We start from the raw sequence: 26,079 nt of genomic DNA on the forward strand, positions 1-26,079 counted from the left end.
CAAGCAACAACAAAATATGAGTGAAAACCAGTTGACATTAGGAATAATCCCACGTATTTGCTCCGAGTTTTTTTTAATTCTCAAAAATTCAATATCGATTGGACGATATTCTAGAAGGCTGGAAGTTTCCACATGTTCCAAAATTTTGCTGATCGGTTGAAAAACGGCTGAAATATACAAAGTATAAAATTCGTTCCCACTAATGTTTTGAGGCATGGCATTTGGTGTACACTCCCGATCAAAAGTTTGTGGTCATCCCCTCAAAAACATGTCATTTTTAATTGGCGTTCGATTTCAATAATCAAGGTTTCATTCAAAAGATAATAGTTCAAAGAAACTTTGAACATAATTATGGCAATACTTTTACAAACACATTTGTGTGTAAACTTAATCTTAAGCTGTGTAGGGGGAAATGATTTAACGTGATGTATTCTTTTCAATGGTTTATTTCAGAATGGTCCTCTAATGTCATTTGTCCTAGTCAAAGCCTACTTCTTCTAAAGACCGGTCCAGAAAGTATGGACGCAGTAAGAAAATACTGCCATTTCATAACTATTGATGACTAGTTCTTTTTGAAAGCTACACCCTGTTGGTCAACCTATTTTCTCAGCATTTGTATGACGGTTTTTGTGGTTCCAACAGTATATTTCAAAATACTTGAACTTTCAACGGATGATCATTGAAAAAATGTGCACAAACGATGTACAGAGTTTGAAAGGTCACTTAGGGAAAGTTCAAAATATGGTGGGAGTAAGTTAGAAAATTGTGCAACGAGCAATAAGCAACCACGATGGTAATAACACGTTAAAGCATAGGCAAAAATTGGGTAAAAAATACAGATCCTGCTATCCCTCGTTTGGATAAACAAATAATAAAGGTGTTTGAGCACAACAAAAAACCTTCTAACTAACACAGAGCGGGGTATGAACAAAAAAGTTACCATTTCGAATTCCAATGTTCATCGTGGCAACGAACGTTTGAATTTTCGATCCTATAGTATGCAGAAACAGACAAAACGGAGCCCGAAACAAGAACCATCGATCAGGCCCAGACAACTGAAGACTAGGTGCGTCCATACTTTCTGGGGCAGTCTTTAGATCTATTCACCACAGCCTACTACATCTCGGCCATCCTGACATTCTCGATGTCCTCATCGAGACTTTCATTGGTAGAATTGTCATCATCTATCCACTTTCTCATATTTTGTGGTGAACATACCGCGCTGAAAGGGACATTTGAAATTTGAAACCCTTCAATATCAACTACAACATAACGATCGTTCGGCAATAATTTGGAAATTTTATATGGACCCTTAAACTTTGGAGATAGTTTATGTGAATCAATGCTTTTCAATACAACAAAATCGCCTTCTTTGTAGTTGTATGTTTTTGTTCGCTTTTTATCAAACATTTTTTTTATTATATTTTTGCATTTTCAAATTATTTTGTTGTGCTTTTGCTCTTATTTCTACAATATTTTGCATTTCACTCGAAGATTGTCTGTTACGAACAAATGTATCTAAGTTAGAGTTTTCATTTTCTGAACTATTTTGCAACTGACCAAATAATAGAACACTAGGATAATAAGATCTCTTTAATAATTCCTGCTTCTAAAAGTTCTTTGATTTTTTCATCAACTTTTTGTTTTTGGTCGAACGACAACCTTCGAGGTTTATAGTGAAAAGCTTCTCCTTTTTTTAAACTAATAACCATTTCATATTCTGTGTTTGGTTTAGCTGGTTTATCATAATCAAAATACTTGGAACGAAAAATTTCCGAAAGTATTGCCAAATGATCTTTAGATATATTTCCAATTTTAATATTTTCAAAAATGTTGGAATTGATACTGTATAAATTATTTTCCATTACCTTTTCTACAGGGGTTTCAACTTTCAAATTATCAGAATCTACAGAATATATTCTGATATCATTTTCAATTATTGTTCGAATATTAGGTTGCATGATGACATCTCGGCCAATGATTGCATCAATGAGGCTTAGTACATTATCCGGAACAACATAAAAATCAATACTGAAAATAAGATTTTGAATCAAAATTTTGCTGGTGAATAAACCTAAAATTTTTAGCCTTTTCCCACCGATACCCCGGAAATTACTGCAATTATTAATTATTTTAATTTCATTTGATTTGATTAAACCCCGGCGTATCAGTGAGATAGGGCTTCCTGTGTCGAAAAGAGCTCTCAAATTTGTGTTACTATTAATTAGTCTAAACTTTACCAATCCGTTACAACTAACCTGTTCGTCATTATTGTCCTCTACAACGTATCCCAAGCAACACGCATGTTATATAAAAGTTACGACAGCGCAAGTTTTGGTTGTATAGAAGTTTATTTTACGTCATTTCAACACAATGTTAGAATAACGTAAAATAAACTTCTATACAACCAAAACTTGCGCTGTCGTAACTCTATTATAACATGTGTGTTGCTTGGGATACTGTCCTGTCATTAGGTTTTTGTTTTGGTGCTCCAAATTTCCTTTCGGGATTTCTATACTGCAATCGGTTGAAATCAGTTCCTCGTTCAGCTCTGCAGTTTGCCGCAAAATGTCCAGGTTGATTGCACGAAAAGCAAAGTTTCACCTTCCTCCTAACTGGCATCGGATCGAATCTTATCAGCCGGAACGCTTGTACCATCTCATGAACAAATTTGAAATTTTGGATTCTTGCCTGATTTCGAAGTACTTGATCTTCAATACCTTCCACCAAATATTCAATAAACTCTTTCTCCGGTAAGTTCAGTTTTTGTGCTAGTAAAAGTTTTGCTTGATAGTATTCCTCAAACGATTCTTGTCCCGACCAGGTCCGTCTAGCGAGTTGGTTCCTCAATTGATATGCGTTGATGTTGATTGTGAACATAGCTTGTAAGTTGGTTGTTAATTCATCATAACTTTTCAGCATAAAGTCTGCATTTGAATGTAGCCAGTGTTGAGCCTTTCCTTTTAGCAGCTTGAATAATACCATTTTCATTGTTTGATCGTTCAAATTGAGCGCTTGTTTTGTGTTAGCCAATGTTTTCAGGAAATAATTCACATCCTCTTGATATTGACCAGAAAAAGTCGGCAGCATTGAAGAAAGTTCTTCAGGGCGCAAACAGTTGTTTGGAAGATTTGCCCACTGTCCAAATGAAGAGCTTGCGGTTTCAACTGGGTTAACAACGGGTTGTTGACTTGAGTAAACGGAATTGAGCGATACTGGATTCACTGTTGTGTTTCTGGAACCATCTGTTCCTTCTCTTGAAGAAAATTGTAAACCTTTTGATGCTGCCACACGAGTTTCTCCTGTATTCTCCTGAGCGAGATTTTCATCCTCTAGAATGATTTCCGCTGGTCTTGATCCGCCGGCTTTACTACGTTGAGCGAGACTTCCATCCCCGAGAACGGATTCCGCAGATCGAGAAGTATGCACGGCCTCTTGGTACTCATCCGAAGTTTTCTGACTCCGTAAAAACATCTTGATGGTAATCCCACTTCTGATGATGTAGGGGGAAATGATTTAACGTGATGTATTCTTTTCAATGGATTATTTCAGAATGGTCCTCTAATGTCATTTGTCCTAGTCAAAGCCTACTTCTTCTAGATCTATTCACCACAGCCTACTACAAGCTGCTACATATTCAAAAAAAAATCTGAACTTTGGCAGTAACGCTGGAAGTTTGGTCAACCAAATTTTAAGATGAGATTGGTAATATAACCTGTTTTATGTAAGCTTTTCAGTACTATTGGCTTTTTGTAATTAAGCAAATTAACTATTCATATCATTGATGAAAAGTTTGAGGTATCAGTCAATAGTTTGGTCTCAGGGATGTTTTCTTAAGTATTTCGAAAAGTTTCAGCGGGCTTCATGGGTTGGCTTCAGAGGGCTTCAGAATGGAGAAACCTACAGTCATCTCAGAAGGGTTCTCTGAGGAGTTTCCAGGCGTTTCAGTGAATTTCAGGCGGTTTCAAAGAGCTTCAACAAACTTAATGGAGTTTCAGTTGAGTTTGGGGAAAGTTTCCGGGGATCTCAAAGCGTTTCTATAAGTTTCAAAAGGGTGCCAGTTGGGACTCCGGGATATCAAATAGGTCCAAACCGTTTCAAAGGGTCCCATGATATTTTTGGGGAGTTTCACCGAGCTCCAACTTGATAAAATATATAAGTCTAAGTGAAAACAAACCTTATTCGTAAATTTTGTGTAGGAGAGATCCAGAGAATGAGAGATTACTAATAAGTCAAGTCATGTCAACTTCATAATACATCATATAAACTTCCGCTATATGTAATTAAGTATGACTCAGAGTATTTACATGACATATACCACAAATTTGCTTGATATATCATGTAAATCGTGAATGCTGGAAGTTTACATGACTAAAATGAAGTTTATATGACGCGTAAATCTCATTATTTTTATCTATGTAGATAGAGAGAAATCGGGCTATTTTCTTCCAGATTTTCAAACTATTTTTTTATGTACACAAAATAAAACATTTAAAGTTTCGTACGGTAATTATTTTTATTGATTTTTTGAAAACTTTACAAGTAAACGTTTCTACAGCTATTAATGTTGACACATTTCAATGAAATAAAAACTTAAATTTTTGTTCTTCTGTTTCTAGCATAGTACCTAGAACATAAACAAATGGGAAATTTGGCCATGCATGTGCCATAATGAGCTTGAACAAGCGTTAGTCCTGAATGGTCCATTTTTTTTTGTTTTTCTCATAATTTCCATCTACGTCTGGTATAACATTTCAACTGGGACACATGCTGCGTTTTAGGCAAAGTATTCCATTCTGTTTTGGGGAACGTTACGTCCCAGCTGGGACATCGCCTGTTTCTCTGCTTTAGTGTTCTATGAGCACTTCCACAATTATCAAATGAATGCTTCTTTGGCAGTTGACCCTTTTCTATCCAGGCATCGTATGGCAGGTACGATAATAATAATCTACGCCCAAGAAAGATGAGAATGTTTCAATTACGAAAAAATTCTCAACCAACCGAGAATGGAACCCGTCACTCTCAACATGCCTGCGCCTTTGCTGCCGCCCGACGCATAACTGTCCCATGTTTATTGGGGATCCTATATAACATAGGACAATTAAGCGTAGCACGACAGTTTGTCGCTTCGGTTATATGGGTCCTATACACTTCTACTTGGTTTAATAAATTGCTAAACTTGTTTCATTTACTAACTAACCGTCTTATCAATCGTATTTTGTTTGCCAGATATGTTATACCTTGGGATATCCAGATTGGAGTTCAAACTTTAGCGAGGTACAATTCAAAATCAGGCACCCCTAGCACAATGATAGATGCGCGTTAACCAATGGATCTCAGAAAATGTTCCAAGTGATTCGGATTAAAGCATGGAAATAAACCTTTGCTTATTGTTTTATTACGCATAAAAAAATGTTTATAGAATGAAATAGCTTTACTTGTATCAGTTATGTTGGCATGCCAAATGGAGTGACGTACAATATTTAACATTTGTTGGGCTGCTAACTCAATATTATTAGAAAAAAATCAGTATCGCTAAGTCACTTACCCACCCGGGGTCTCCAGTTAGCCTAGTGGTTAAGGCTATGGATTGCCAATCCGGAGACGGCGGGTTCGATTCCCGTTCCAGTCTTGATTCCCTGGGCATTGTGTATCAATGACTTGCCACACAATGCATAAATTCATGCAACGGCAGGCAAAGAATGCCCTTCAATTAATAACTGTGGAAGTGCTCAAAAACACGAAGTTGACAGGCCCAGTTCCAATGCAAACGTCGATCCGTAAAGAAGACGAAGAGTAAGAAATCACCCACCAAATGAAAACTAAGGGTCCATTCTTTCATTTGGTGCTAAGAGCGAAATGTTCTATCGAGGGCAATTTCACCATATAAATTTTGAGTGAAAAGTCTCAAAAAAATTGGTATTTCTCGGGAATCTTAGAAACAATTGCGATACTGATTTTTTTCGATAATTTTTTTTGTCGCAGTGTCACATTGTTATACATCAGTATAAGGTTAAATTCGTCGAAATGTTTATCCAGAGGAAGTTTTATGCAGACCCGACTTTGAAGAAGCAGCATTGTTTTTATTATGAGTTAAAAGCGTCTACGGAGATCTCATAAAGTCGTCCTTAACTGGTTCTCTAATGAAACAGCAACCGAATTTCTCGAATGTGTACACTTAATAAGAAAAGATAAATTCTCAAATACCAAACGCGGAAGGAATCCGTCAATTCCATTCAGCACTTTAGTCTCTTACAATACGATTTTGTTTGTATTTGTCTCTTATCAAAAAAAAAAAATCTCCACATCTTTTACAAATAGTATAACTTCTTCTCGAGCAAAGTGGTCGGCGACTGGTGCAGGTGTTGTCCGGCCAGGAAGGCCAACTTGTGGGCATACTGGCAGACGGCCGGAACTCCCACGGTGCCAGACCAGTTGTAGTAGAGATGGGTCTGCTTGTAGGTGTACAGCTGAAGCTGATCCGCGTTCAAACCGGACTCGTCCCGTAGAATGTTGTAGCTGGTCGGCGAGACGGTTCCCTGGCGCACGCTTTGGGAAACCAGGAAGAAGTCGTTTCTGAAAAATAATATTATTGTTTAATAAATTACAAACACATATCTGACGCCTTAGGCTCTACTCAAGTAACCAATAGTTTCGCTTATCATGACGAAATACACTTTGAAGTTGCGTAAATTTCAGATCATGTTACGAAGATTATACTTCATCCTCTTCCGACTGCCCAAAGTGTTTTCAAGATACTTCAAGCTGAATAAAGTTCCGAGTAGCATCTTGAGCAACTTTCTAGTTGCTTGAAAGGCTCATACTGAACTTCGCATAGAACTTCCTGCAAGGCTTATATACAGCTTTCAAGCGTGATGTTCTAAGGAAGTCTTCAGATAGCCTGATGAAGCTCGTGAGCATAAGCAGCAAAAATGTGTCATTCGGAGCATAATTTCAAGCTTCTGTAACTCGAAAGTGTATTTTGTCACGGGAAAGGAAACGTTTGGCTACTTGGGTCACAATAAAGAATCTTCTTGAACGAATTTCTGGTGACTTAAAGAAGATGCTTTTGGCGTACTGAGCAAGATTTGAACTGTTTTGTGATTTCTCGAAAAACTTACCTCTCGGGCAGCGTGATGATATCGTCAACGATTGTTCCAGGCAGCGGGTTCTGTCCACCTTGGAACAGGCGCGTATTGATTCGCTTGCTTACCACGCAGAACGTCAACCGAGACGAGTTCGGCTGGTCCTTGAAGGCAACATTCAATTTCTCCTTCATGGCTGAGACTTCGTGCTGGTACACGTACTGTAGTTGACCTTCGCCAACGCCATCCCGGTAGACGATGATGCGCTGGGGAAATGTATTGCCGAAATCACTCCGATATGAATGCAAAGCTTTGATTACGTTCTGGGCCATGAAATTCGAGAGTTCCTCTCCACTCGAATGGTGATTAACGGTCGAAAAGTACTTCGGATGTTTGCAACCGCCGCCATACATTGACGCAACCATCGCTCCGAACGACTTGGACTTGTCGCGTGTATCGTGGCACACGTCGAACCCGATTACCATCACTGACGACAGAGGGTTCCTCAGTACCCAGGGTATTCCGCCCAGTTTGCAGTTCAGCTGGATGGCAACCTTCGTGGCCACCGACATCAATGTTCGCACATTTCCACCCTTGGGCGTTATGGTTCTGGCCTTGATGACTTGCGTCGGCACCGCTCTATCCACGCAGCTCTTCTTCTTGATGGCAGCGTAGCGATCAGCCTTATCGTTGCTCACCAAGCACATGATCAACTGAGGATCACGTTGGACGACTTGGTTCAGACTCTCCACGTACACCGCCGGGGAGTCGTTCTGGATGGTTACACGGTTGGGGTCCTCCACTTGGAAGCGCATACCCCTGGATGCCTGCTTCAGACATTGCATGAAATCAACCATGAGCTTCTCCGATCCGGCCGGTACGATAACGTACCAGTTGACCAGTGGAACGGAGAGGTACATTGGATTGTTCCGGAATGCCATCTGCCAATCCGCCATGTCGCCGGCTGTCACTTTGCTATAGAGAAAATATGCGTTTCAATTTATGTTTCTAAGATCAAAGTAAGAGAACGATTCAACCTTCCTTAATCAGTTACAAGATTCTGAAGTCCGTACTAAGAAAATGATTGGCATACCTGAAAAATCTCCTGGAAGATTCCCTGAAACATTCCTAGTATGAATCCCTGAAGCAATTCCTGGAAAAATCGGGAAGATTTCCCGGAAGAACTTCTGAAGGATTCCCTGAAGAAATTTATGGAGGTATACCTGGAGAAATCTCTGCAGATCCCTGGAGGAATCCTTAGAGGATTTCCTGGAGGAATTCCTGGAGGACACCCTGTAGGTTACCCTGAAGGAATCCCTGAAAGATTCCTTGAACTAATCCCTTGGAGGAATCCCTGGAGGAATACCTGGAGGAATCCCTGGAGGAATCCCTGGAGAATTCCTTGAAGGAATTCCTGGAGGATTCCCTGGAGGAATTCGTGGAGGATTCCCTGGAGGAATCCGTGGAGGATTCCCTAGAGAAATCCGTGGAGGATTCCTTGGAGAAATCCGTGGAGGATTCCCTGGAGGAATCCGTGGAGGATTCCCTGGAGGAATCCGTGGAGGATTCCCTGGAGGAATTCGTGGAGGATTCCCTGGAGGAATCCGTGGAGGATTCCCTAGAGAAATCCGTGGAGGATTCCCTGGAGGAATCCGTGGAGGATTCCCTGGAGGAATCCGTGGAGGATTCCCTGGAGGAACCCGTGGAGGATTCCCTGGAGGAATCCGTGGAGGATTCCCTGGAGGAATCCGTGGAGGATTCCCTGGAGGAGTCCGTGGAGGATTCCCTGGAGGAATCCGTGGAGGATTCCCTGGAGGAATCCGTGGAGGATTCCCTGGAGGAATCCGTGGAGGATTCCCTGGAGGAATCCGTGGAGGATTCCCTGGAGGAATCCGTGGAGGATTCCCTGGAGGAATCCGTGGAGGATTCCCTGGAGGAATCCGTGGAGGATTCCCTGGAGGAATCCGTGGAGGATTCCCTGGAGGAATCCGTGGAGGATTCCCTGGAGGAATCCGTGGAGGATTCCCTGGAGGAATCCGTGGAGGATTCCCTGGAGGAATCCGTGGAGGATTCCCTGGAGGAATCCGTGGAGGATTCCCTGGAGGAATCCGTGGAGGATTCCCTGGAGGAATCCGTGGAGGATTCCCTGGAGGAATCCGTGGAGGATTCCCTGGAGGAATCCGTGGAGGATTCCCTGGAGGAATCCGTGGAGGATTCCCTGGAGGAATCCGTGGAGGATTCCCTGGAGGAATCCGTGGAGGATTCCCTGGAGGAATCCGTGGAGGATTCCCTGGAGGAATCCGTGGAGGATTCCCTGGAGGAATCCGTGGAGGATTCCCTGGAGGAATCCGTGGAGGATTCCCTGGAGGAATCCGTGGAGGATTCCCTGGAGGAATCCGTGGAGGATTCCCTGGAGGAATCCGTGGAGGATTCCCTGGAGGAATCCGTGGAGGATTCCCTGGAGGAATCCGTGGAGGATTCCCTGGAGGAATCCGTGGAGGAATCCCTGGAGGAATCCGTGGAGGATTCCCTGGAGGAATCCGTGGAGGATTCCCTGGAGGAATCCGTGGAGGATTCCCTGGAGGAATCCGTGGAGGATTCCCTGGAGGAATCCGTGGAGGATTCCCTGGAGGAATCCGTGGAGGATTCCCTGGAGGAATCCGTGGAGGATTCCCTGGAGGAATCCGTGGAGGATTCCCTGGAGGAATCCGTGGAGGATTCCCTGGAGGAATCCGTGGAGGATTCCCTGGAGGAATCCGTGGAGGATTCCCTGGAGGAATCCGTGGAGGATTCCCTGGAGGAATCCGTGGAGGATTCCCTGGAGGAATCCGTGGAGGATTCCCTGGAGGAATCCGTGGAGGATTCCCTGGAGGAATCCGTGGAGGATTCCCTGGAGGAATCCGTGGAGGATTCCCTGGAGGAATCCGTGGAGGATTCCCTGGAGGAATCCGTGGAGGATTCCCTGGAGGAATCCGTGGAGGATTCCCTGGAGGAATCCGTGGAGGATTCCCTGGAGGAATCCGTGGAGGATTCCCTGGAGGAATCCGTGGAGGATTCCCTGGAGGAATCCGTGGAGGATTCCCTGGAGGAATCCGTGGAGGATTCCCTGGAGGAATCCGTGGAGGATTCCCTGGAGGAATCCGTGGAGGATTCCCTGGAGGAATCCGTGGAGGATTCCCTGGAGGAATCCGTGGAGGATTCCCTGGAGGAACCCGTGGAGGATTCCCTGGAGGAATCCGTGGAGAATTCTCTGGAGGAATCCGTGGAGGATTCCCTGTAGAAATCCGTGGAGGATTCTCTGGAGGAATCCGTGGAGGATTCCCTGGAGGAATCCGTGGAGGTTTCCCTGGAGGAATCCGTGGAGGATTCCCTGGAGGAATCCATGGAGGATTCCCTGGAGGAATCCGTGGAGGATTCCCTAGAGAAATTTCTGGAATGATCCCTCGAATCCCTAAAGTGATCTCTGGAGAATTATCTGGACAACTGGAAGATACCCTGGAGGAATCGTTGGAGAAATCCTTGATGGACTCCTTGGAAATAACCCTGGAAACCTCCTTTGGGGAATCGCTGAAGAAATTCCCGGAGAATACCTTGAAAATTCTCTGATAGGATTGTTGGAGGATGCCTGGAGGTCTCTAGAGTAATTCCTGGAATAAATCCTGGTGGATGAATCCTTAAGCATTTCCTGTGGTAAACCCTAAAGGTGACTGTTGAGGAACTCTGGAGTTTTCGGGACATTTATCCAAGAATTAGACAATTTCAGCACCTATCTCCGAAAGAATCTCTGTAAAAACCCTGGGGCAATTCCCTAACCACTCCCACGAGGAATCCTTATCGGGGCGATTCCAGGGGTTTCCCGGGAGCGATTTCAGGAACATGCATGATGCCAATCAAGACAGTGGAATGAACTTCAGAATTTGGAAACTTTGAAGAAAGATGAACCTCTCTAAAAGCAATACGTACTAATTTTCCTGCTGCGGGTGGAAGAAGATCTCTTCCGGTTTAAGAACTCTGGCTGGAACCTCTACCAGACGTCGATCCAGCTCGGTTTTCCAGAATTGGAAGATCTCCGAGCTTTCCTTTGACTGCTGCAAACGTTGATTGAAATTCTCCAAGCGCTGGATACGCTTATCCGGCGTCAACCGCGTATAATCAGCCAGCGTGCGCATCAAGCTAAAATATTGAGTAAATTAATAAACTTCCTCATCAATCTCCCGTTTTGTAACCTACTTGAAGTTCTTTCGCATTTCGTCGGTTAGGCCAGTAGCGCGAACAAGCTCCGGAACAAGATAAATAAGTTCCGTCTTTCCGGCACGGATGTCTCTCTGCTTGGCGCGAGACACCAGCATAGGCTGGCGAGGATCACGGATGGTGATATTGTACCGATCCTTAAAATACTGCAAGAACGTAATCTTCACACCATTTGCGTCGAATGCACTCTCGGGACTTGTGTTGAACTCAACATCGGCGATCGTGTAGGTATTGTTCTTGCCGTAGGTGGCCATTACGACCGTTCCCAGGATCATGCGCTTGTAGTTGTCCCTCCAGTTTCCGCCCTGGTTGGCACACTGCTTAAACATCGTGTAGCACGTGTCCGTACGCATGACACGATGAGTTATCTCAGCGCACATCAATACATCCTGTTCGTGTTGGCGAATGCTCGTTACGTATCCCGGGTACAACTCAATACCGTATTGGCTGATTGCGACCTTGGCCACAGGGTCAAAATAGTTGCGCCCGATCAACTGCAACTTCAGACCACCCATGGCTTTCCTGTTGATCAGATTGAAAATTACGAACGCCATCTCGTTCGTTCCATCGATTACGCCGACCTTCCGCAGCTTTACAATGTAATCCTTTCCAGTTGTAGACTCTTTGGTCGTTATTTCAACTTCATCTGATCGCAACTTATGTCTGGTGAACAGCTGAGTACCTTCAAAAATGTACCCACCAATGGTACCCTTCAGATTGTGCATGATTGAATGCATAAGTTTGTTACTTTCGACCGAAGGATTAAAATCAACGCGATACTGGAAAATGGCTTCATCGTCCCTCCGTTGAACTCGGAAGTAATTCGTTTTCAGCATGATGGGCGTTCCGGTCTTGCCTTGTTTCGAAACGGTGCTGTCCAGTGGCCGCGATCGGACAATGTCCTGCAGTACACGCTGATTGCGTACGCCTCCACGACCAAGTGGTTCACCACTTCCAGTAGCACCGCGCTGAGGACGCTGGACTGCTCCTGTACGTTGTACAGCCCCTGCGGATTCATCTTGCTGCCGTGGCTGTTGTTGAGGTTGTTGTTGTTGGGGTTGTTGCTGTGGTTGCGGTTGCTGTTGCGGTTGATATTGATGGACAGGCGCTGGCTGATCTGTCGGTCTTTGCTGTCCCCAACCCTGGCTTTGCTGCTGGGGTTCTCTCGGTTGCTGTCTCCAACCTTGGGACTGTTGTTGGGGCTGTTGTTGCCCCAAGGACGGCCAGCCTTGACCGGATGATGAGCCTCCGCGACCTTGGTTGTAACCACCGCCGCCACCACCTCCTCCACCTCGCTGATTAAAACCTCCTCCACCACCTCGGCCACCGCCTCCGCGGCCTCGACCACCACCGCGTCCTCCGCGATTTCCCTGTTGTCTATCCGCCATTATTTGATACGATCGTTCTAAAACGAATAGTGGTTGATGAAATTTCTATCGCCCCGTTCAATTCAACAAATGATGGATCGTTTGCTCGTGTTTACCGTTTGTTTCGGAGAAAACTTACCCAGATTATTTAACACATAGTGCACATACAGAACTTTTAAGACAACGTGACAACGCGAATAGTTATATCGTACCCCTTAGATGATCATCACGAAGGATAACGCCGCGGTTAACGTGGTTTCCAAAAAGGATCAAACATAAAATTCATACAGGCTGAGTGTACCAATTATAGTCATAGTGGTAATTTGCAATATATTTCAAAATGTCACACCATTTCAAAAGTTTTAATAACAAGATACATTTAAATTCTTGTTAATAAATCTCTCAAGGTGAAAGCTACAAAACTTCTTAAAATTAATCTATGACCAAATAGCGAACCGCTACAGCCACAACTGGTACACTTACCCTAACTAAACGTTGCTGATGATTAATAGGAAAATAAAGTAATTGATCAAGAGCAATAGGGCAGATCGGTGAAGTACTAGATTTGTAGTAATGAGCTAAATTTTAGTATGGTGAAGAGGTCAATTCTCCGTTTCTGCAATGAAGTGATGCAAAAAGCGTGGGTATTATGATTTCTTGCCTAATTTGATGCTGTTTGAGCAAAACTTCGAATAACTATGTTGTTAATGTTGCAAGAAATAGAGAAAACACTGTTGCCCAAAGTTTTGCTCAAACAGCATCAAATTAGGCAAGGAATCATAATACCCACGCTTTTTGCACCACTTCATTGCAGAAACGGAGAATTGACCTTCTCACCATACAAAAATTCAGCTCATTACTACAAATCTAGTACTACACTGAAAGTGACCCATTCCTGAGGTTACTCAATTTATGCAATTCTCAATGTTATGCTTAATAGGAAACAATCAGTGAAGTACTAGATTGAAAGTAGTGAACTGGATTTTTGTATGGTGAGATGATCAATTCTCCGTTTCTGCAATGAAATGGTGCAAACAGCGTGGGTTATATGATTTCTTGCCTAATTTGATGCTCTTTGAGCAAAAGTTTGGTTAATTGTGTTGTTGTATTATTTATTTCTTACAACTTCAACAACACAGTTACCCAAACTTTTGCTCAAGCAGCATCAAATTAGGCAAGAAATCATATAACCCACGCTGTTTGCACCATTTCATTGCAGAAACGGAGTATTGATCATCTCACCATACAAAAATCCAGCTCACTACTTTCAATCTAGTACTTCACTGATTGCTTCCTATTGAAAAGATTTACAATAATTTTGAGTTTCTTTGACACAGCAAACAATGGAGACGCTTGGTAGTTATCCGTTGTTCCGCACTAGATTTCTATACTAATCTGAATAGGTATCAATTCCCACATTTACCATTCTGCAAACTGTCTTTTGGACGTTTGTCACAAGACCGTAAACCAAACGCTTTCAGCAATATTTTGTTGATTTTCGCCGAGCTGAACTGAAGGGTTAAGCAAAACTTTTGACTGAACTTTCGATAACATTTGCTGAATTACAGCAATACGTTTCTGATGACCAGCAGAGTTTCCTGAACGAATCACTTAATTTTACTGAAGTTCAGTCAACTGTTTGCTGACACCTTCAGCTTGGCAAAATTTATTTGTGGTGTTTCTAGGATATCCAGTCAATATGTTTATTTCGCAAGAGATATTTCCGCTAGAATGACTGAAACGATCATACTGGGCCAAATGGGCCCTCAGATATAGTTTACATCAATCCATTGGATATTTATATGAAAATCATAGCGTTTCTTGCGACTGCCAGTGAAAAATCAGGTAAAGGTCAGTTATCTTTTTCTGTCATGGAGGGTTATAAGCAAGGTTGGATTTAGGGGGATGCAAGGGGTCCTGAAATGTGCTCCTCACAAAATTGTAATTCTAGAATGCAATTGTTGCACAATAAAAAAAAGCAAGAAACATGGTTTGATTTTTATCATAGGAACTTCAAACATCAAACTGTCTACTGGCAAGTTATGTTATACGTGATATGCATGAGTTTACTTTAGTGCATGTGAAATTTTGAACTTTCTCAATAACTTATTTACATTTTTTTCTCAATTCAGTTTTGTTTTCAATTTTTTGTCATTTTTTTTTCTTGAATGCTAGAGAAAATCCCAAATTAATAATCCACGGAATCCTAAACTCTGTGAAATAAAGAGTCGTTAAAAGCCTGCTGAATGTTCTTGTTTATTTCTCTCGGAAACCCATGAATATCTAGGACCAACCTATAGCAAAATTCTTATTTTTTATATTTCTAATGTTTGATTTGTTTAAATAAACCTACGACCTGATCACATCAGGATAATTTGAGCATCATTTGGGGAAACTATTGCAAGGATGTTTAGTTCCTATTTTAAACATCGGTACAGTTTCTTGAAAATAATGGTTGCTAAAGTAGCACTGTAGAACTTCCATTCCTTCGTGAGCTTTCGCAAGAAGATAATTGCAATTTTTGTTTTTTTTAGATTTTTTTAATATAATCTTCATTATCGTTTTCACTTTTAAATCTTGGACATTCAGTAGAGAGTGCCAATATTCTCCACCTACCCAGCCAACACACGATCGCATATGATGTTGAATAGGATGCTAATGTGGAGGCGATATGCGTACACTTTACACGCGGTTAAATGGAAGCATGTACGTATATGACCTCCACTTTAGCATCATATTCTACATCATATGCGACTTCGTGTTGGCTGGGTACATTTATTGTCGTATTGTTTAAACTTTGCTGAAAAACTCGATCACGTATCACTTAAAATTAAAAAGTTCTATTATAGATTTGAGTTAAGGCGAGGACCACCCTAATCAAATATTTTTGGAAAACATACAGCAAACAACTTCTCTGAAGACACCAAACGCCTAAAATTAACGATGTCAGAGATAGGGATTTTTTCCTGCTAATACGTGGATTCGGACCATTGTGCATTGTCCATTAAAATACAAACTGTATCTAAACAAGTACTAATAAAATTCTGCTTTCAATTTTTAGGTTATTTCTACCTTAAAAAAACGTTGTGCCTATTCCACAGTTTTCAGATTTTTTTATTTTTATTTGCTCCTGTTTTACAAAAAAATGCAATTTCAATGCTTCTTTCATGAGTCATTATTTTTCAAACTAAGCTATGTCTACTATTGTAGCGATGCTGGGTCATTAGGCCGAAGGTCATTAGACCGAAAGGTCATTTGTTTATTCGCATTTTATGAGCCATTTTACGAAGTGACAACAATGTTGATGATGATATTGATCTTCACGGGTTGGGACGCTATTCCCTGTCAAAATTTCATTCATAAAATCGGCTCGTGAAATGGACTATAGATAAATATTTGTCATGTATTTATACAAATCGTGAAGTTCACAGTGTGGCAATCTTCATTCACTTGCCTTTTGGATTTAAATGAAATGAAAAGAGAAATCGCTAAGTTTGAGCCAAAATGTTGAGACTTAGAGGTACCGCAATCGCCTCGAAGATGAATTTCAATTTAAGTAGCATAACTTTTTCAATTTACAATCGATTTGCAATCTATCTTTATGAATTTTTCTCAAATTTATTTCCGAATAAACTAGTAGAACATTATTTTTATCTAAAGTCACGCAAAATATAAGTTTTTTAAATTGAAATTTTTCATTTTTTTTTTCTTTTTTTACAAAAGAAAATAACTTTAGGAGCCCTCTTAACTTTTTGAAAGCTTGACCAAATTCAAATGTTTAGCGTGTTTTTTTTAGATATTTTTATGGTCTAAGTATGTTGTGAGTGAACTGTACCTGCAAAAAATGGTTTCAATATATGGATATTTAATAACCGATCAAAAACACGTAAATTACACGTAAATTACAAGAAAAAGGAAAATTTTAGCAAAATTTTAATTGTTTTTCTGCATTTTTTTGGCTTCAAGTGAGAAATGTATTCTAAGTAATCACATTGAAGCCTAGAATTTCAATACTTGGAGTATTATAAATTAAACAATAAGTTCATGTTCTAAATGCAAGAAAAAGAATGAGAAAAAAAAATCCTATGTCCCTAAATATGATTATTATTATCATAACTTTAACATAGAGATTTTCAGTCCTAGGGTGGTTCATCTCTACATAAATATGATGCTTTGTTTCTAGTTTTGAGTGAAAACTGCCAAAAAAAATCGTACTAAGCTTCTACTTTACATGAAAAACTAGTTTAAGGGCATGTTCTCGTAGTTTTTGGAGAAAAGTATCATAAAAATAAATATATCAACGAATAGTTTGTTTTGGACATATATAGGCAAAAAAATATCTATAAAAGCACGCTAAAAGGTTTGAAATTGATCAAGCGATTAAAAATTTATCGAGCCCTGATGTTTTTTTTTCCTGTTTAAAGAAGAAAAAATAAATGAAATCCTAGATGAAAGCTTAAAAAACTCATATTTTGCGTGACTTTGGAAAAATTACACAGCGTTACAAAAATTAAGTTTTGGTCTGTCTCAAGAGCAAACTTATGTGTCTCTGACAGATTTTGGGCCGCTGAATCCGAATCCGGGCTCAGATTTGCTCCAACACGTCACAATTTTGAGCTATACCTCAATTTATAGGGCAAAATATGCGATTTTGGGCTTTTTTGACTGCAAGTTATTAAGCACGGAAATATTTTTTTATGCAATCAAAAGGTTAATTGGTAAATTAACATCTAAATTAACGACTCATGCAAAACATTTCGTATTACCAAATCGAATTTGATAGTTTTAAGTGATTTATGTTAGGTACGATATTTCCCATACAAGTCACCCTCCAAAAGCTGCATGCAGGTTTTCATACTAACATAAAATGCTTAAATCTATCAAATTTGATTGGGTAAAACGAAATATTTTGCATGAGTCGTTCATTAAGATGGTTATTGACCAATTAACCTTTTGATTGCTTAAAAGAATATTTCCATGCTTAATGGTTTGCAGTCAAAAAAGCCCAAAATCGCATATTTTGCCCTATAAATTGAGGTAAAGCTCACGTTACGTCACAATTGTATTGGAGCAAATCTGAGCCCGGATTTGGATTCAGCGGCCAAAAATCCTTCGGAGACACATAAGTTTGCTCTTGAGACAAAAAAATGTTGCGCTGTGTTATTGATCTACAAGTTTATTTAAAAATCAGTTTGAGAGAGATTCATATAAAAAATTTGAAAATTGTTTGAAAATTGAAAATGTTATGATACTTAAACTGAAAGTTCCTGTTTATTATAATAAACAGGAACTTTCAGTTTAAGTATCATAACATTTTATTTATTTATTTATTTATTCATTTCATTTAATTATTCGAAAATTCGTTTGCGCCACCCTTAAATCTCAATCTTTTTGGCTCATCCTAAGAGGTTTTCTTTTTATGTCATTTGGATTCAGAAGAGCATACGAATTCCAAGTTTCAACAACTTTTCCAAAATAAGTCGTAGCCTACTGCACAGTCACAGTCAGCTGCTCGATAACCGTGTGCCAATGACCACAAAATGACTGACTAGGTAATCAGTCAGCAATGGCATATTTATTTAAAACAACTTAGAAATCGTTCGATACCAATAGTCTCTGTAAAATGTGTAAATTTAGTGTAGATTTTACAGTGGCTCAGTACACCAACAGTAAAAAAAAAACGTGAGCAAAAGGTAAACCAAACATTTTTACTGTGTTCAGCTGTTCTATTTTCGTCGATAATTTACTGTACTCGATATTCGAATTTGAGTGTGTGCACATAACAAGATCGAAACTCGGACTCGATTATCCGGAACTTGAAAAAAATCGCCCTAGATAATCGAGTCATTTTTTTTTATTTCATTTTCTTTTTGTGTTACAGTATCATCATTGGTATTCCTTCAAGGTATGCCTTCAGCAATTCCAAGTGAAGAATCAGAATTTTTATCCGTGTTTACTCCCAAAATTCTATATTGAATGGCTTAATAACTACTGCTAGGGATTCTACTTTTTTTGCCTTCGGTGGATTCCTCCAGACTCCTTAACGGATTTTTTCTGAGAATTTCTTCATACGGAAATACAGAATTTTAATCTGTAAGGATTTCCTTTCGGGAAGAGAAGTTTAATCTAGGATCCAGGAACTCCTGAGGGGTTTCCAGAAGAAACTCCTAAAGGAACTGATCCTGAAGGTTTTCTACATGGAACTTCAAGGGAACTTTCAAAGGCAACTTCCGAAGGATTTTTTGAAATATCTCCTGGAAGATTTCCTTGTGGAGCCTCGTAGCCGTACTTCTAAGTAATCGCACCATGCTATGGGGTGAGGGTTCTATTCCCGCTCCGGGAGATGAAACTTTTCGTGAGAATAGTTTCTTCTCCGTATCCACTAGTGCATGCTCCGTGTGTCCCTTGTCTGGTGTTAAGTTTCGTTCAGTCTGTGCAGCCTCTGGCTGAAGACGGTGTCCGCGTCTTTTTTTTTTAAGAACATCAGGAGGGCTCCCAGAAGACACATCTGGAGAATTTTCTGAAGGAACTGCTGAATGATTTGCAGAATAAATTCCTGGAGGACTCCCTGAAGATCTCGTGGAGAAAACGCAGTAAGCAATCCTGGAGAACTTCATTTTTTAAGGAATCCCAGAGAAAAACTCTGGAAAACCTCCAGAAGGAATACAAGAATCTAGAAGGAATTCTGAAGAGATTTAAAAAAAAATCTGGGAAGAATTCTCGTAGAAAATTTAAAAAAAAAAATCGTAGAAAGTCCTGCATGTATCATATGTATAAAAAATATTTTGGTGAATCTCAAAGAAACTAGAAGAGAAACTTCAATAGGATGTCTTTGTTGAAACCTAGAATGATTATCTTTGAATTCCAATTCCTGGTGGAATTCCTGAAGGAATCCCCGGAGAAAATTCAGAAGAAATTTAAAAAAGAGCATCTTGATGCATTCAAGAAGAAACTCTTGAAAAAATCACAGCGTTCAGAAACTCTTCTTTGAGAAATTTTCATCTAATAGCGAAATAGTACGAGATACCCTAAAAGAATTCTAGCAAAAAGTTCTTCAGGAAACCACTAAACCAGTTCTGGAGAAGTTCCAAGTGTTCGCATAGAAAAATTGCTTGATTTCTTAAAAGTATCCCATATGAAGCTTCTGGAGGAATCTCAGAAGAAACTCATGGAGGCCTTCCGGAATGAAGAAAACATATCCTTCTGTCCTGTTAAGATATCGAAATCGCGTTGATTGAACATTTCAGGAAGTGCGTCATTTTTGAAAGCATCGATGCGGGTAATGGTACTGTCATATGCATTACTCCCATTTTTTTTGAGTTGAGTAAGACATACAGGGGACAGGCAAAATGATCGGGACAGGCAAAATTTTCCCTTCTCAAAAAAATTTCAAAAAGCTGTAACTTTTTGAAAAGAGCATGAAAATATTCTTAAATTTTCATTGTAGGTTGATCAACTATTTGTGAATCAGTGTACAAAATTTGGAAAAGATCGGACTATTCTGCACGAAGTAATAAAGATTCTAATAAAAAGGTATAATTATCCGATAGCCATCTTTGGGCTGTTATATCTCCGGATTCAATGATCCGAATGCAATGAAATTTTGACCATTTATGACTTATATAATGGCTTTGAAAAACTTTTGATTTAACAAAAAATTCTTAACACGGAAGAAAATTATAACGATTACATTATTTTTCTAATAAAACACCAAATTTTCTTAAATTTCAACATCGTTTCAAAATTCAAGATGCTAATTATAGTTTGCTTAAATTCCCTCTGATTGTATTGAGTACAGATATGCTTTGAAAGAAAGTAACAACAAAGGTGGCAATCCATTGAAAAAGTAATGGGATGCATATCAAAAATAGACCAATTTACTAAAAAATCATAAAATAATGAAATCGCTATAACTTTTTCCCTTGTTGCTAATTTCAAGTTGAGTCAAACGTTTTTCAGAGCTCATTATATATCATAAATGGACAAAATTTCATTGCATTCGGTTCATTGAATCCGGAGATATAACAGCTCAAAGTTGGCTATCGGATAATTATACCTTTTTCTAAAATGCTTATAACTTTATGCAGAATAGCTCGATTTTTTCCAAATGTTGTCCACTGATACACAACAAGTTGATCAAGTTACAGTGAAAATTTGAGAATATTTGATGCATCTTTTGAAAAGTTACAGCTAATTGGACATTTTTTGAAAATTGAAAATGTTGCCTGTCCCGATCATTTTATCTATACTTTGTACATACCTCCAGAATTCATAAGAGTATAATTTCTCAAACATATATCAGAAACATGTCCTGAGTTCCACTGCCATTTTTTTTTATTATGACATTTCTGGAGGACTTTGAGAAATCTTCAGGAGACTTCCTGCAAAAATCTCTGGAGATTTTTTTTTTAATTCGTTAAATTATTCTTTGATTAATCCCAGAAATAATCGTAGAAGGAATCTGTGGAAGGAATCTGTGGAAGGAATCTGTGGAAGGATCATTTTCACAATCCACCAACAATGAAATCTTGAAGGAAAAAGCTTCCCCGCCAAAATCGTAAAAGGAACAACTGCAGAAAATCTAGAATAAAGCATTCCCTTGAAAAAAAAAATCGTGAGGAACTCTATCTTTTGAAAAACTCCCAGAAACATCACGAGAAGAAGCTTTGACAAACAACCTGAAGGAATTCTCAGACGAAATCTTTGGCAGGAATTCCGAGAGGAAGCTTTGACATCTGTGAATGGTTAACTCCCAAAGTAATCGTATCATCTGCCGACAATGAGCTTGAATTGGTTGTAAAAAAATTATATTATGCCTCTTTGAGTTGAATGGTTGAATGGAGACGCGTGGTTGTGCACTTCTGCTCATACTAGTGATTGAATAATTGGTTAGATTATCGTCAGTAGAACATTTTCAAGCAGCGTTTTTGCCAAAAAAAAAAACAATGGCCCAATACTATTAAAATAAACACACTGTACCAAATATTCCAATCAAAGAAAATCAAATGGATTTTCGTTTCAAAAATTTCTGTTTTGAGCAAACGATGTTCTATATACCGAAGCCTATATTCTTAAAAAAGTTACAAATTCGCCAACTAATCTAGTATGCTCCGTAATAAGAATCTACTGAAAGGAGTCAAAGACTTTGGAAAAGGCAACTTCCCAACAAACTCTGGGCTCTGTAGCAAACAATTGAACAGTTCATGTTCTCCATATGTCAACTATAACTTATCATCGCCATTTGGCTTTTATGGCTTTGCGCATAAAACTGAACGATCGCCAGCGTAAACACTTGGTCCTGGAATACAATCGAACCCATTTTCCATGCTCTTATGCTGCCACCACCCGAATCCATTCGAAAGCGTCATGCTGATATGATTGGAAACTGCCTTCTGTGAGAAATTTTTATGACAAATTTCAAGGATTTTGAAACGCTGGAAGAGACCTCCATTCGGCAGACCTACATGTGTGAGAGTGGACGTGTATACAGTTCGGCCATGCTTTGGTAGGAGTGTACTGCACAAAGTTATGAAGAAGAAGTAACATTTTGGAAAATTTTGCCAAACATCACGAAATTGTAATCATTTGTACTACAGGTCGGACTCGATTATCCGGGTGACTCCAAAATTATTTCACCCCGGATAATCGAATCACCCGGATAATCGAGCCATGCTTCTTTTCTTTTATTTTTGATGTTTTCCAAACAAAAACTGTTCGTTAAACATAGAAGCTAGCATACATAACGTTGTAGTGCTTAAACTCAACGTCTGGTATTATTGAAAACATGTTTTTTGAAAACGAAATTTTAGCTGAAAAATATGAAAAAATAAAAACAATTTCCAAACAGGCTAAACCCTACTTAAAGGTGTTGTATTTGATGTTTATCACATTTTTTGACATATTGTAATCTAAAAATTAGTAAACAAAGCAAAAACAAACTTTTCCCCGGATAATCGAGCCGTTTTTCCCGGATAATCGAGCCCCGGATAATCGAGCCCCCGGTTAATTGAACCCCCGGATAATCGAGTCCGACCTGTATAGCAAATAGACGACACCGCCTATGGAATTCGAAAACGTGGTAATAATGTTGGTGTATTCTACTAAAACTATGTTGATTTTCTCATCCATGTGCTGGTTCGGCACCGCTTGTCGTCAACTGAGTTGCAATGGAAACATGATACCACGCTTCGACGAGTTTCTTCTTATACCTAACTTGTCCCATCCACTTCTGGCTGCAGTAATCCAAATGTGTGTCGTATGAATTTACCCTGCAGTACAGTGCAACTAACACAACGCTCTTCGCGTTGCTTCGAGCATAATTGTTTCAAGCTCAGCATTTATTGCAGGCGGTTTCATTTGCCCGGCTGCGTTCAACATCTAGTTGCTACTCACTAAAACTGCCGATGTTTACATTCCTGGAAGCGAAAACGAGCAGAAAAGTCTGCATCAGCAATAAAATGTATCGATGAAGCGAGCGTCGAGCACATTACCTCCCGGAATGAAATCATTCATGGATTCGTAGATCACTTGAGATATCAAAACATCAACAGTGGATGTTTATGATTTGAGATACCCAAATTTAAAACTGTTTCTATTTTTATTGGTAATACGTAGTTCAAACATAAAATCTATGCTTTAAACACTCAAACTGTTAATGTATGAAATCACTTTGATGAAGCACAATTTATGATCTAATTAGTTTTGCTTAATTTCACTTTCAAAACAATTCAACATAAATAATACATATTCAAATCAGAGGTAGACGTGTTCGGTATCTAAATTATGTACAGTAAAATCAAATAATGGCACGTTTCATAACAAGAATTACAACATAAATCAAACATCTTCTTTTTGGATTTCCACTGATTTTCTACACAAGGTTAATCCAGAAACAATATTTTTCGGCGCCATCAATTTCTCAAAATTGGACGACACTAGTAATGGTGCCTAATAAACGTTCGCCATCTTGACTTGCCGATCGCACTAGTGGTCTTCCCTAGAATATTCCTCTCTAAACCCAATCTCTCTCTATCAAGCCACTTTTCCAGCAAATTAATATACAAAATTTGCACAATACCTTAGACCGAGTGCCAAATATGTTTCTCCAAACAATCAAAATAGAATTCACTTCGATTTTTTCACTACAATCCGATTCGATTCATACACTCTAGATCTACTCCGCACTAGGTCCACGACAGACTGTGACCGAACGTAACCACAAAACATTCGTCGCCGATGTGGATGGGCCCACACATAGAACCACCCAACCAACCCAACATACACATAACCACCCTCTAGGACCGTAGTACCTACACACTCACACACGTTCTGCTATGTTTTGGTTCGACACTTTCCACTGTGATAGTGAGCTCCAAGTCGCTATTTCACCATGTTACCACGCATCTTCTGTGCAATTTTAAAAAATTCCAGCAAAAAAACCTTTTTACATCATCAAAAATCCACTCTAGAATCATTCGAACTCCACATCGAACACCCCACCCCCCAAACCACACACCGATAGTAAACACGAGCAAAACGATCCATCAGATACATCCTAAAAATGCAAGAAAAAAACTCCTATCTCAATTACCTCTCTATGGTTGATGTGCTCTTCCCAGTAGACTCGCTCGCACAGTAACATAAAAAACTCTGTCGCTCTGTTTGAATGAAGTCTCGATCCGGTGCCGTCCCGATCCCTACTGAATGGGATGCTATACGAGAAGGCACGTTCCTATCGCTCCGACTTTCTGCCTGTATGGTATATGTGTAACTTTTCCAATAGGACAAATATTGTTATCTTGAACACGTTTTATCTACCTAGTATAACATCTGTTGGGGAAATCTAAAAAAAGCTACCCCATAAGGTAGTTTTCGAAACGCAACATGGTTTATGATCTCTTTCTTCCTGAGCTGTCCACAGAAAACGACAAAAAAAGGATTTGCATTTACATTTTCGGTTTCGGATTTATGAAACCATTTTCAAGAAAGGCTGTTTTTTATAGTGTTAAATGTTTATGGGTACCGCTGTTGGGGTTGAGAATGGGTCAAAAATGCATACTTCTACATTAATTGTTCAAAAACTTTTGCTTCTTTGTATGAAAAATCCCTTTGATCACTGGAATATGATCTCCGGTAATGCATGCACAAATGGTGAAAAAAGATTTGGAGTTCGTCAATCTTCCTTAAAACTACAAGTATATGAAAATTGACCCATTCTCACCCCTTCGAGGGGGTAAGAATGGGTCAAGGGAACCGAATGTGTTCCACATTTCCATGGTCGAATGGGCAGTGAGTTCTTTTCAACCTTTCAAATCTGCCTGAAAAGATGGAATTTTTCCAGCTTTACTTCAACATGGAAAAGAGGCGATTTGTCCGCTCTTAACCGAAATATTGCTTTAGCTTACATACCTGTAATACCTGTAATGGAATCTACTTGGCCTACTGGATTGTTATTTCGGGAATTCGTGCATCGGGGAACTGGCTACTGGGAACCCTGAATTTATCTAGAATACCTTTCTTTGGATCATTGATAGCTTATTGCGTTTGCTGTGTAGTTGTTAATTGTTTAATTATTTCGTTTCATGTTTCTGCACCGTGTTTGTTAGAAAAATTGTATTTTTCTGTATGTTAGATAATAAGTATACACATAAAATCATTGGGGCTAAAAAAGCCTGTTGATTAACCAAATAAATAAATAAATACCTAAGGCGTAGCGTGAGGTTCGTGTTGTTTTTATTCCAAAGGCTAGCAAACGGGACAAAACAACTTCAAAAGCCTTCAGACCCATAAGCCTTTCTTGTGTTCTGTTAAAGATCATGGAAAAAATAGTGGATGACTGTCGTTTACCAGCTTATTAGAAATGCCTCTAAGTAAATTACAACTTGCTTACCAAACAGGCAAATCCACCATAACAGCGCTACAGTCGCTAGTCAGTAAAATTGAGAAATCGTTTCAAGCCAAGGAAATAGCCGTGGTTGCTTTTCTCAACATTAAAGGAGCATTCGATAACGCATCCTACAGCATCCTACAGGTTAAATGCATTATCGAATGAATAATATCGATGCTCAAAGATCGAGAGATCTTTTCCGTTCTTGGAGGTGAGCAACTATCAGTAAGATCTGTGAAGCGCTGTCCACAACTCCTTAAAAAGTTCATCAATCAAGGCTTTGAGGTTATTGAATACGCATATGATGTAGCTATTCTGATACATGAAAAATATGACGATTCGATATCCAGCCGGCTACAATCTACGTTGAATGTTGCCCTCAAATGGTGCCGAGAGGAGGGATTAAACGTAAACCCTTCAAAAACTGTAATTGTACCTTTTACTAGAAGGTTAAAAATAAATCTTACGGAATCTTCTTTAGATAGAGTTC

The 26,079-nt window shown here is 39.5% G+C and overlaps 2 protein-coding genes across 2 annotated transcripts in view; both read right to left on the reverse strand.

The window, feature by feature from the left end:
- The window catches only part of LOC109418558 (protein aubergine), a 47,729-nt gene extending 23,584 nt beyond the window's left edge, over positions 1-24,145 (reverse strand). Inside the window, exon 1 of the mRNA XM_062842344.1 lies at positions 23,781-24,145. The gene's annotated coding sequence lies outside the window, so the exon portion shown is untranslated. The remainder of the gene's footprint in view (positions 1-23,780) is intronic.
- On the reverse strand, positions 4,498-24,436 carry LOC109413120 (protein aubergine). The gene is made up of 5 exons (XM_029857212.2): positions 24,294-24,436; positions 11,316-12,741; positions 11,049-11,258; positions 7,122-8,060; positions 4,498-6,576 (listed from the first exon to the last, which is right to left on the reverse strand). The coding sequence occupies exons 2-5, from the start codon at positions 12,722-12,724 to the stop codon at positions 6,312-6,314; spliced, it is 2,823 nt and encodes a 940-aa protein (XP_029713072.2). The 5' UTR covers positions 12,725-12,741; positions 24,294-24,436; the 3' UTR covers positions 4,498-6,311.
- Positions 24,437-26,079: the final 1,643 nt, after the last annotated feature.

This window comes from Aedes albopictus, chromosome 3 (assembly GCF_035046485.1).
Source record: "Aedes albopictus strain Foshan chromosome 3, AalbF5, whole genome shotgun sequence".
Lineage (NCBI taxonomy): Eukaryota > Metazoa > Arthropoda > Insecta > Diptera > Culicidae > Aedes > Aedes albopictus.